Genomic DNA, 12,926 nt, shown 5'->3' on the forward strand with positions numbered 1-12,926 from the left:
TGGACTTTCCACTGAGACTTCATCTGTCAACAGCTGGTGTGGTAAACATGAAAAATGAACTTGTAGCTGTTTGAATCTAGTGTTGGCCCCAATAAACCTCGTTTAAACATGATGTAAATTGGTTGTTGTAGACTTAAGCCATATGAACTCCAAGTTGAGTTTGAGTGTAAGAGGGAAAGCTTCACTTATCGTGACCTGGAGTGATGTATATTGCCACTGTGTGGGTACACTTGAATTTCCTCTCCTGAACTGTCAATAGAAACTATAGCAGTTTCATTGTTTAGTGCTGGTTATTACTGAAACCAACTCACATTCAGTAAGTTATTGAGCAATACGAAAATAACTTAACTACAGAGCATCATCAGCATAAAAGTACTAATTTCCCGGAGCCATACATCCACCTTTTTCCTCTAGTTGTGATGGGCAGATTGGCAAATCTCCTGGTACAGCCCTGCACAGGCAGCGCAGTTGGTATCCTCTGCAATCAAAGTTCCCTTCCCAAGAAAAGACCATTCAAGCTTATGCTGACTATTAGTGTGGAAACATCAGATCTATTTCCTAAAATGTTGTAATGTCCTGGTGCCTTTTGAAAGATGAGCTCTCAGCCAGAGTGGTTCCTTACAGTGCAGCTGTTTCCAGGATTCTTGAAGGATGAAAAATAGTAGATGGAAAACCAAGGAGAGAATAGCACAGGGACTGAGCAGGTAAGTTGTGTGACTGGAGGACAGCTGAACTGAGAAAATCAAATGAGGGTGCTGCCCATGGGTTTTAAAAGAAGTGGAAAGAGTGGCCTTTTTCTTACGATTCTTTAGTAGCTTTGTTGATGACTAATTGTTTTACTTACAAAAGAATTTTTTTGTCTGTGACTTAAATGCAATCTTTTCATGCTCTGCAAGAAAATATGAGAACTCATTCTGTTTAGTTAAGGTAGAATTTTTTCCTCAGAACGCCAGCCTGCAGTTCAGTTTTGGACCAGGAAGTAAAGGTAGATGCTTTTGACGTGTCCTCTATCACCTATACCAGAGGTAGCTCAAAGTCCCTTCCTGCTTTGAGAACGTCCTGCCCTGAGATGACTATAAACATTAGGCTACTGTAAAAGTGCAAAGGAGCACTTTATGATGCGCTTGTAGCGCTCAGTTTTAATTGCAGCATGAGCGAGTATATCTCACAGTCTCTAACCTTGCACAGGCAGCCTCCCCGTAGGGCCTGGCTGAGGGAAGCTGCTCAGTAACAGCAGGTGAAGGTGTGTGGAGGATGCGCACAGAGCAGAGCTGGGTGTGGATGGGTAGGCCCACTTCTGTCAAAACTGTTTGACAACAGTGAGCTGTTGAGGCATTGGGTCCTGTGACTTTCTCTGCTTTTCTAGAGATGTGTTGAGGAGTGACTTCTGATCTAAATGTTCAACTATGAGCAGCAATGTATATTTAATCATTTATCTTTATTTAGCATGTCTGAAAACTGTTGTCCAGTGGCTTGCAAAGGTTTAAGGTAGTCTGTATGTTGATATCACGTAGGTAAACTGAAGGGAGCTCAGCTTAGGTTGACTAACTGTTAACTTGTAAATAATGATTTGTCCATTTTCATGGAAGAAAGAAGTGGCTGAGAAATACAGCATGGGTTGCCCAGCTTTGTATTATTATTCATTTCAGTGCAGAGGTAGCACATGAGCCAATGAGCAATTGTGGGCTGCTTTCACAAAAAGTGAGATGCAAGTACAGCCTGAAGGCAAATAGAAGATACAGCTTTGCAACTACTGAGAGGATAAACCATTGCTTCCCCTTTCATTACACATTCTCATTGCATAAGGTGGGACTGCCTTCAAGAACGTCCTTCAGTAACTGAAGAGCACGCTTGTGGCTTCTGCCAATTATCTCTGCTTTTCTTCCTACTACCAGGGCCTGCCTAGAGTCTGTGCTACAGTGGCACCCTGCTGCTTCCTGTCCCTGGGGTGTAGTGCTACCTGCACTGTGCTAACAAGGCTATGGACTCGCTGGTTAGGTGGTGGTGTAACCTGTGTTTTAACGTCATCCGCAGTAATTGAGGAAAACTGGAAGTGGTTTTTGCAGTATTTCAGCACACACCATTAAGGGTAGTTGCTTAACGTGACCCTCTGGGAAAGCTAATAGCATGAGTGAAGCCAATTTAAGGATATTCCCCCACCTGTGCAAGGCAAGTGAGTCAGCAATACCTAATTACAGGTTGTTAGCAGTGTGCACAGATGTTCTCAGTCATGGTGTGTGTCTATCAGTATAATTGTGTCATTTCTGCACTGCCCAAGCATGGACTGCAAATTTGCCCAAATGATATGAAGATGTGCTGGAAGCATTGAGTATTTGTCTACAGACTGTCAGAAGGCACTGGGTGCATCTTTGTCAGAGTCATGTTGATGTGGCTTGGAAACAGCGTGCACAATATATGTGAAAAACCCAGAATACAGACATACTGCAGTGTAAAATAGTACTGCAGACCAAAATAGTTTATAGGAGGAATCCTTATTGCACAGATTGCTACTTTTTCAACACAGTGAATGGTAATAGCTCCTGCTAAATATTTTCCAAATGCAGAAATATCTGGTGTAATGCTGTTTGGAGCTGAGTTTTCCTTTCTGACCTGGTAATTTCTAAGATGACCAGTAGGAGATGTCTGGGGGATTGAAGTCTCTTGGGAGATTTTCATGTTTTCTAGCTTTGTCACAAGGTAAAAAGAATCCATGAAAGGTGTTAGCTTTGGGTTGGTTTGGGTTTTTTTCTAAGTTCATCTTTATCTTCCCACCCTAAGAAATTCAAGCTCTGAAGAGTGGTGCATGTAGAAAAGTTTTATCCCTCCACCCTCCCCTGAAATTGCCTTGCCTTGGTGAATACTGTAGCACTGAGGAGGGTAACTGCTGCTTTCAGCCCAGAGCAGCCCAATGGCAAGGTTTATACGTACAGCAGTAGAAATATCACAGAGATCCGTGTCTTTGTCAGCTGTGGAATTCTGTGCCACCACTCTTAGCTGAGCATTAGCATGAAGCTCCTAGAGCACAAAAGGCTCTCATTTTTCTTAGATTTTTTTTTTACTTAAAACCATGGGTCAGTGTTGACCATGCTTAATACCATCACATCTACTCTGCTCTTCTCAACCTGTTCTGAGTTCCTTCATTACCAATTAAGGACACAAATTAAAACCTGTATTTCATTTCCCAAAATGCACGTTCCTGTGATCTGTGGGCTCCCTGATCTCAGCTAGATGCTTTTAGAGATGCAGATATGCATGCCACGGTGCTGTTGGCACTGTGTTTCTTTCTGAGATGCAACACTCGCTTTAGGCTTCACTCAGATGATTTCGTTAATTGAATTTGAACTTAAATTTGATTTTTTTTTTATTTTGTACAAAAAAACAAAAAACATTCCTGATTGTGGTGAGCGATTGTGGGTGTGTTTAAGGGAAATAAGAACAGTTTACTGTTCATGTAACATTGGACCAACTGCTTCCAGAGGAGGGGCGGAGGCTGTGGAAAGGCTGCGCCCAGAGGGCGGTGGGCACGGACCAGGCTGCCCAGGGCGGTGGGCTCGGCTCTGTGCCGGAGCTCAGGGAGCGCTGGGACACCGCTCTCAGACATACGGTCTGACTTCTTGGGTGGTGCTGCGCGGAGCCAGGAATCGGACTCGGTGATCTTTATGGGTCCCTTCTCACTCGGCCAGTGTCTCTATGCTGCCCCTCGGGGTGAGGAGGAAGCGTTAAGGCAACTCAGCACGCCCCGCGTCTCCTCAGCCCGCGCTGAGGCGAGACGCCGTTACCGCCCCGCGCACGCGCCTCGCCGCGCGCCTCGCCCGCCAGCGCCGCCTCGCGCAAGGCCCCGTCTCCTCCCCCACAATGCACCGCGCCAGGCAGCCTTTGAAAAAGCGGCGCGGCTCGTTCAAGATGGCGGAGCTCGATCAGCTGCCTGACGAGAGTGAGTAGCGACCCGTGCCGCCGCCACCCCTTCGCCCCTCTGCCGGGCCACCCGCCCCGCGCCCCGCCGCCGGCCCGCCTCCGTCTCGCCGCGAAGCGGCGGCCCGAGCCTCCTCCCCGGCGACCGGGCCGCCCCCCCACCTCCGCCGTCACCCGTCCCCGGCGAGGCCCCGGCCCGGGCGGCGGCGCGAGGAGGGTGGCGGGCGGGGGTTCCCGTCCGGGTGCGCGACCCCGCTGCCCTCGGAGGTGCGCGCTGCGGGCCGCCGACCTGCCCGGGCGCGGCAGCCGAACGTCACCGGGCGGGGTGCGCGCTGCGCGGTGTGGGGGCGCGTAGTGCGGGCGGGGCGGGCGCCGCCGGGGGCTGCGGGCACCGCGGGGGGCTGGCGGAGGCCTCCGGGACCCCGCGTCGTGTGCGGGGGGGGCAGGCTGGTCGTGTGGGAAGGGGGCACGGGCGGACAGGTGTGCACACGTCCAGACCTGTGCGACGGTGTAGGGTTTGTGTGAGCGTGGCGTGGACCAGGTGAAAGCCGGAGTACGGATGAGAAAGGCGCACCTTTCTTTGTGTGTGGATTGTAGCACCGTGTGCTTGAGTGGTATCAGAGAGGGCATTTTCAGTGTAAAATGTTCCTGCTGACGTGTTGTTCTCCTAAATTATGTGATAGTCTTCCTGAGATGACGTTTTTCAAGCAAGTAACTGAAGCTGCTAGTATGCCAGAATGAGAAAACGTGAAGGGAAAAGGGGATGAATAAAGGAGGAAAGATCATGACTGACTTTGGGTTTTGTTTTGTTTTTCTTTGTGCTCTTCAGTGACATTAGAAGTAGTCAGTGGGACAGTGTATGTGTGCTATAGTTTCTAGATGAACTGTTAGTATGTGCCATAAGACCTCTAAACTGTCTGCTGGAAAAAATAACCCAAGGGTTCCTTGATACTCAGCAGGAGCTGAAGAAGGCTCTCAGGCTGCAAGGACAGGTTGAGACAGCTGGAGCTGTTCAGCCTGGAGAAGAGAAGGCTCCAGGGAGAACTGAGAGCGGCCTTTCAGTATCTAAAGGGGGGCTGTAAGAAGGAAGGGGTCAGATTCTCTAGCAGGGTCTGCTGTGATAGGACAGGAGGAAATGGTTTCAAGCTAAAGGATGGGAGATTTAGTTTAGATATAAGGAAGAAGCTGTTTACAATCAGGGTAGTGAAACAGGTTGCCCAGAGAGATGGTGGATACCTCGTCCCTGGTGACGTTCAGGGTCAGGCTGGAGGGGCTCTGAGCACCTGATCGATCTATGGGTGTCCCTGTTCATTGCAGGAAAGTTGGATTAGATGACTTTTGGGTCCCTTCCAACTCAAATGGTTTTATGATTCTATGAATTGAAGCTTGTTAAATATATGTATAGCGGTTTTAGCACTCTTTGTATTGCTGTCTTCCCCTTACCCTATTACAGGTATTTTGGAACCCTTTTGTTTATAGTGATATGATAAGCAGGAGTCATAGTCATAGGCTCATAGAATATCCTAGGTTGGAAGGGTCAAGGATCACCAAACCCAACTTGTGGCTCCACACAGCACCACCCAAAATCCAAACCCTTTGAGGACATTCTCCAAGCGCTCCTTGAACTCTGGCACTGGGGCCATGCCCACCGCCCTCTGGTGATGAACCTTTCCCTAACCCCCACCTGATCCTCCCCTGACACAGCTCCATGCTGTCCCCTCGGGTTCTGTTGTTGGTCACTACTGTGTCTGCCCCTCTGCTCTGGCATGCTCTTCAGTCTGAAACAACATGATAAGGAATAGTGTGAGATCGATCACTGTGTTTTATTGTGTGCTCTTGTAATCATTGCTGTACTTTAAGTCCTGGTACTTACAGCTGAAGATGGCATCTCAGCAAAGAAGGTTCAGAGACTGACAGAGGAAAGGATGGCCTTTGTGAGCAGCAGTTTGGAAGGCTGAGCCTGCGTTTCTTACAGGGATGGTGCACAAGATGGTAGTCATGGGTGAGGCGGAAAGGACTGAGCGTGAGTTCACTGCTTGCAGAGGGTAGGTGGGTGCCTGTAGACAGGCATAAGTCATAGCTACAGAAATTTGTGGATGTTACTTTTGTGTAACAGTTTACATAGAAGTACTGGTCTGAAGTATCCATTTGTATTTTTACAAGATCAGTGGTGTTACTGTTACAGGTTTTTGTACAGTGCCTTGCTTAGGTCCAGAAATGTGCATCTTACAGTACTGATTTCCAGGCTTGCTCATGAGATATTAGTGTTGGAGGCTTACCTGCAATATTCATGTTAATTTATGCAGGAGGAGTTATATGTTAATTAGTCACTGTGTGGTAGAGCATATTTTACAATAAGCTGCATTTTTGCTACTTTGTTTTTAATGAGCTTTTTTTCTAAGGGGAAAAACAATTAGACTGTTAATGTACGAAGACTTTGTTGCAATGATCTGTGTGTGGAACCCATTGCTGTTCCGTGAGTTATAAAGCAAAAACGAGTTTACAGGTAAAAGGGGGCCTCTCCTCAATGGCGTGACCCGTAGTCTTGTAGATCACATCATGATTATTGTCAGTGCATAGTCATGACAACAGATGTTTTGATAACGGATTTCAGTTTAATAGTTTTACATCTTTGTAGAAAGTGCCTCTGATTATTCACTAAATAATTCAGCAATTTAGGAAGGTATGCAGACCAATAACCATTTCTTTTTCAAGTTATTCTGCCTGTTGCTTTTCCAAAAAGAAGAGATAAAAATCACTTTTGGGATACCCAAGAGGTTTCAAATCTCTTTCAGAGCTGCCACTTAGCGTCTATTGTTCTGAATGTCAGCACTAGCAGAACCGCGCTTACATAAAGCATTGCAGAGCTGCAAATACATGCTAGGCTAAAACTAGGGCAGCTGGTAATTTTGGTGACTGTATGTACAACAGAGTAGTTCTGTATTTTTAGTGACGCTGTTTTGTGCATCACCGTGGTTTGTGAACATGCCAACTACTTCTGTAACAGGAGGTGGCTTGGGGTTGAGATCCTGCTTCTGACTGCCTGGCGTGGATCTTACAGCTCTGACAACTGCAGGGAGAAAAGGGTTGATAGCTTGATGTGGCCAGAGTCATCGTTTGATCCAAGGAGATTTATGAAGGATCGTCTAAAATTAAGGACAGAAGCGATACTCTTCCTTTGGTACAGCTCAGTTGTCTATACTGTACCATGTTAGAATATGATAGATGCAAGTCACAGATCAACTAAGAGAGCCATAATTAATAGATAGCAGTATTTTATTGCTTATTAGTTCTCTTTTCCATTCTCACTAGCACAGAGTTTAGGTTGCTGATCCTACTTTGATCATACCCGCACTCCAGAGAAAGCACTGTGCGTTTCAAGAGGTTAACCCAATATAGTTTTCCCTTTGGCACCTTTATATTGCCTACAGGGGCACCAGAGAGGTTTGCTAAGTGTGCTGTTTTACCTGGAACAAACACCCCAATGCACCGTGTTAGTGTCACATAGGTGACTTGCTGTGGTGCAAGCCCTTGCCAGTGGTGTGGCTGTCACTGTGTCTGCCTGGCACGTGGAGCAGACATATGGTGCCTATGTTCATGAAGGTCAGGGGGAAATACAGACCTTAGGAGCAAGGTCAGCGCAGCAGAAGCCTCCGTTTGGTGCAAGTAGGGTGTGTTCAGTTGTTTTCATTGGGCAGAGAGGGGCCTTCACGTTTTATGGAGTGCTGGTGAACTAATAGAAATGTGGAAGTTTCCAAAAGTTTGTGTCATGCTTCCATTTCTATTCTTTCTACTTTTGGTGAACTGGATGTTTTCCAGTTACACTGTAACTATCGCTGTATCTGGTTCTTTCCTTTCCTATTCTATGCTTAGACCCAGCTTGAATCTTCATTCTAGGTTGATTTCACACTATCTTCATATGGCTTTCTGTACACAACTTAGTTTGTAAGAGATAATAACAATGAACATCACAAAATCGTGTTTGGTATCTTCCTTAGTGGTATAAAAACAAGTCTCTAAAATGTTAGAATAGCTCACGACTAGTTTCTGTGTGATCAGTGTGACTTTTCTCCAGCATTGATTGTAGTCAATAGTGGACTGTAATTAGGGGTTCACATATAATTCTAATTAAACACGGTGACAAGGTAAGCGAAATCTTGTAACACGGCAAGACTATGCAGCTTCACTTTCAAATTGGAAATCTGATTCAGTGGAGCTTGTGCCAGGGTTCTGGTAGCACCTGCTGCCCTCTGGCAAGTTGTGAAACACAACTGGGAGGTGGGTACTCCTTAACTCAGGAGGGAATTAACACCAACAACCTCAACAACCAGAAAGGTGGCAGTGTATAAATTGACGTGCATTTGATGAAGTTGAAGCCTTTTCTCACTAGTGTTGCAAGAGGGAGAGGGATATAGTAACACTGTATGCAGAAAGTCCTGTGAAGAAAGAGCAATTCTATAGCAAATCCTGTCACTGAAAAATTCCAGAATATTAAAATATGCAGAATTACTTGAAATACTAATCATTGCATTTATATTTTGAAGACAGAATTGTTTCTTCAGACAGTTGGGTTGATGCCCAATGAATGACTAATTTTAGTCAGTTCCTCTTTCCTCCCTTTATCTCCTGGCGATTCTGCAGTGGAGGTAAGCAGTGGGCAGTTGTACTGTGCAAGCCAGATGGCTGTTCCTCTTAATCTCAAAAGGGAAAAGCGGTTGATCGTATTGAAGTGTAAATAATGCTGCATTGTCTCTTGCTTTTAGTAATACAACCTTATTTGTGAATTGCTTGGTTTTAAAGTACACGGAGTAAAGCTGAGGTGAGGTGTTGATCCAGCATGTAATATGCAGACATGATTAGCAGACAGGGTTAGTCCTGGCACACAGCTGTGTGTTGTGCATTCCTGTGCACTAGTAAGCCCATAGAATGGGTTCCATGGAAGTGAGATGCCATCTCTGAAGAAGTACGGGCATGCCAAGCTTGTATGGGTTATCAGCATGGGGCCACCAGGAGGAGCGAGACACTGAGCTGCTGCTGAGTGCTGAGGTTTTGATATACGTAGGCAAACACTAGTGAGCTGCAGGTGAATCAGAGCCAGAATGCGGTAGCAGTAGGTAGCACAGTGTTAACCTTGTACAATGCAAGTACTGACAGTGGTACTGTGTTGCCAAGTCTGTACTGACGGATGTTACTAATACAGTTTGTAGGGGCTTGTGTTCTAGCATAGACTAAAGGGAAGGGGACGAGCATCTTTTATCCCACAAATGGAAGCTCCAGCACAGGGTAGTATTTAAGGCAGAAATCATCTTCCTTGCTCTCAGCACGTTTTCCAGCCATGGTTCCAAGCACCCTTCCCTGCATAGCCAGTTGTTCTGCTCTGACACTTCCCTCAGCAACTGGAGGAGGGATGGGGCATACCTCTCACCACTTTGGTTTTCCATCCCCAGGGCAAAGAACCATGAGCCTGGCTCTGCTCTGGGCATTTGAGGCAAAAACTCAGCAGAGCCTTGAGATTACAGCACTTGGGAAAGGGCACAAGATGTGTTTTGTGGCAGCTAAACAGTACCCGCAGCAGTCATTTTGCCATTATTTGTACAGCTTGCCTTCAGAACTGCCTATTACCATGGTATCAACATGTTGTCCAACATGAGAATGCAGTGTTTTTAAAACAAATGTTTTGGTGTTGTGGTTATTTTCTGCACAAGTCCTGTAAAAGGGTTCACAAGGCTGAAAAAATTGCCTTTCACCCAGAGTTAAACTAGGATTTGGAAATATGCAAATGTCAGTTTTATTAGTGGGCTCATAACATGAAGGGAATGCTGATCCATCCATCCTGGAAGCTAAAAGTTAGTGGTCTGATGTTACCTGAGGTTTTGGGGAGCTTTTAAGCTTTGAAACTCAGGTTTTTGTATGGTGTGTGCTTTTAACTTGCTAAGCTTTCCTGAATGAGCTGCTGGTTTAGTGGTCAATTCTTTGAGATGTTTCCTTTGATAAAACAAGTTACACTGAGCTTGTGTAGGTGAATGATGTCTGGGAGGGTTAATGACTCAACCTGTAATAGAGGCTTGTGTTTTTCCTTCTCCACAGGTTTCCTTAGACACACCATTTTTAGAGCCAGTAGTGTAGCTTGATGACATACGCTTTAGAGATTTTCCTGCAACCAGCAATAAAATAAATGCTCACCTGCTCCAAACATAGAAAATGTTTTAGCAGTCTGATGAGGAAAGTTTTCTTATTATTTTATCACTTATCTAAACAATATAATTGCTTATATTGATTTAGATATGCTCTTGAAACACCCCTTTGTGCTCATGTACTAGTAAGATCAGTAGCTGTGGAACATCACTTTGGTTATTTGTAACTTTTGTTTTCAAAAATGTAATCAGCTGTTACAAATTCATTATTTAAGAGAGCTACTGAAGGATCCTTCACAAATTTAATGCTTTTGTCTGTGTTCCTGTTTATATGAAAAGGATAATGGTTGAGAAGCTGTGTTTGAACTGCTTCGCTTTCGTGTTAGTGTTGAAAATCTACAGCAGGGCATTCACAGCTGCCCATACTGAATCACAGTGATATTCCTAGAATCACAGAATGGCTTAGGTTGGAAGAGACCTGAATAATCATAGAATCATTAAGGTTGGAAAAGACCTCTAAGATCATCTAGTCCAACTGTCCACCTAACACCAGTGTTGCCCACTGAACCACGTTCCTTTGTACCACATCTACACGTTTCTTGAAACACCCCCAGGGACAGTGACTCCAGCACCTTCCTGGCAGCAGTTGTGAATTTTGCCGTGCTTCATCCCAAGGTTGTCTTATTTCCAGTATTAGTCAGCTCCACGATGCAGTGAACCTGAAGGACCTGGAAATAGATTTTGGTTGCAACATCCTATGTGATGCATCGGCCTTCTTTCTTTGCTTCCACCCATTTCTTGTGAAGTGCTTAATGTTTGCATAAATGAAATCTGCCTGATTGTCATAATACGTATTTATGTTCAAGCGTATGTGTGCATTCTGCTTTTATCTCTGTCTGTGTAATTAAAATGCTGCTTAAAAAGACTACCAGCGATTATGTAATTGTATTCAGAACAGAAGTAGTGCACAAAATTAGCCCCATTCAATGTGAGGTTGTGATAGTATGAGTCCAATAATTATTGCAACTGAAAATTAGAATTGTTTCAAAAAACTTAATCTATTCTGAACAATAGTGATCTTTATAGTTTCTGCAATGTTTTTATCTGTATTAAGCATTGGGTGTGTTTTGTTGAAGCCTATTACTACTCAGAAGGTCATCCTTGTTTCAGTTTTTGTGTCCCTGGTTGTACATGAAATACTGCCAAACTAAATGGAAACCAGAGGGGATTAGACTGTTTTCCTTGAAGTTTGGTAAGACAAGAAAACTTGACATGTATCAAGTTATTGTCTATAAGGTAAAATTAAGCTTAATTACACATCTCTGTCACTTTGATATTCTACATTTATTCTAATGCTTTAAGCTAGAAATTTTCTGCAATTTGTACATTAAAATATTTCTGTTTTACTTCAAACTCGCCTAGATCAGAAAATATACAATGGCTTTAATTTACCCTGTAATTTCTTTGTGATATAAAGCTACTCCTCAGTTACAAGAGGTGAATTCACTTGGAATCAGGTCAGCATAGAAGCAAGTTCCAGCCGCTTTTAGGTCTCCAAGGCAGGTTCTGCCTGACCAACCTGATCCTTCTATGATCAAGTGACCTGCTTGGTAGATGAGAGAAAGGCTGTTGATGTACTCTACCTTACTTCAGCAAAGCCTTTGACTCTGTCTTCCACTGTATTGTCATTGAGAAGTTGGGAGCCTGTGGCTCGGACAGGTACACTCTTAGCTGGGTGAAGAACTGGCAGGAGGACTGGGCCCAGAGAGTGGTGGTGAATGGAGTTGCATCCAGCTGGCGATCAGTCACAAGTGGTGTTCCCCAGGGGTCAGTATTGGGGCCTGTCCTGTTTAATAGCTTTACTGATGATCTGGATGAGGGGATTGAGTGCACCCTCAGGAAGTTTGCAGACAACACCAGGTTGGGAGGAAGTGTTGATCTGCCTGGGAGTAGGAAGGCCCTTCAGAGGGCCCATCTGGACAAGTTGGATGGATGGGCTGAAGCCGATGGGATGAAGTTCAACACAACCAAGTGCTGGGTCCTGCACTTTGGTCATAAAAACCCCAGGCAATGCTACAGGCTTAGGGCAGAGTGACTGAAAGACCCATGTGGGGGTGTTGGCTGACGCTCGACTGAACATGAGCCAGCATTGTGCCCAGGTCAGGAAGGCCAATGACATCCTGACTTATATCAGCGATAGTACAGCCAGCAGGAGCAGGGAGGTCCTTGTCCCCCTGTACTCAGCTCTGGTGAGGCTGCACCTCAAGTGCCGTGTTCCGTGCTGCGCCCCTCACTACAAGAATGTCACTGAGGCACTGGAGCATATCCAGAAAAGGGCTGTGAAGGATCTGGAGCACAAGTCTTATGAGGAGCAGCTCAGGGAACTGAGATTATTCAGCCTGCAGAAGAGGAGGCTCAGGGGTGACCTTATCGCTCTCTACTACTGCCTGAAAGGAGGTTGTGGCGAGGTGGGGTTCAGCCTCTTCTCCTGTGTAACCAGTGATAGGATGAGAGTGAATGGCCTCAAGTTGTGCCATGGGAGGTTCAGGTTGGAATATTAGGAAAAATTTCTTCTCCTAAAGAGTGGTCAGGTGCTGGAATGGGCTGCCCAGGGTTAGACTGGTTAGACTATATGATCTTGGAGGTCTTTTCCTACCTTGGTGATTCCATCATTCTGTGATTGAAGCTGTCAAAGTTTATTTCACCTTTGAAAGAAACTTGCAGGAAGGGCAACAGTGTAGCCCAAGTCTGTTACGTTGCAGTTGGACAGCTTGGGGGAAACTGGGAGAGGGGCCTTCTAAGCCATCTACGAGTGAAAACTAGTTCTGTTTCATTGCTCCAATTCAAACAGATTTCTTTTTTTTTTTTTTTAGTAGAAAA

General features: G+C 45.3%; 1 protein-coding gene across 7 annotated transcripts in view; it reads left to right on the forward strand.

Annotated features, from left to right (window-relative positions):
* Positions 1-3,867: 3,867 nt before the first annotated feature.
* Positions 3,868-12,926, forward strand: part of LIN9 (lin-9 DREAM MuvB core complex component) — a 37,516-nt gene continuing 28,457 nt past the window's right edge. For 5 of the 7 annotated variants that reach the window (NM_001031042.2, NM_001396721.1, NM_001396722.1 and 2 more), the window contains exon 1: positions 3,868-3,934. Coding sequence is in view for 2 of the 7 variants with exons in the window: in NM_001396719.1 (NP_001383648.1) it covers positions 3,904-3,934 (31 nt within the window). In the remaining 5 variants the exon portion in view is untranslated. The remainder of the gene's footprint in view (positions 3,935-12,926) is intronic. The other 2 variants (XM_046938763.1, XM_046938766.1) reach the window with 1 other exon arrangement.

This window comes from Gallus gallus, chromosome 3, assembly GCF_016699485.2.
Source record: "Gallus gallus isolate bGalGal1 chromosome 3, bGalGal1.mat.broiler.GRCg7b, whole genome shotgun sequence".
In the NCBI taxonomy this organism is placed as follows: domain Eukaryota; kingdom Metazoa; phylum Chordata; class Aves; order Galliformes; family Phasianidae; genus Gallus; species Gallus gallus.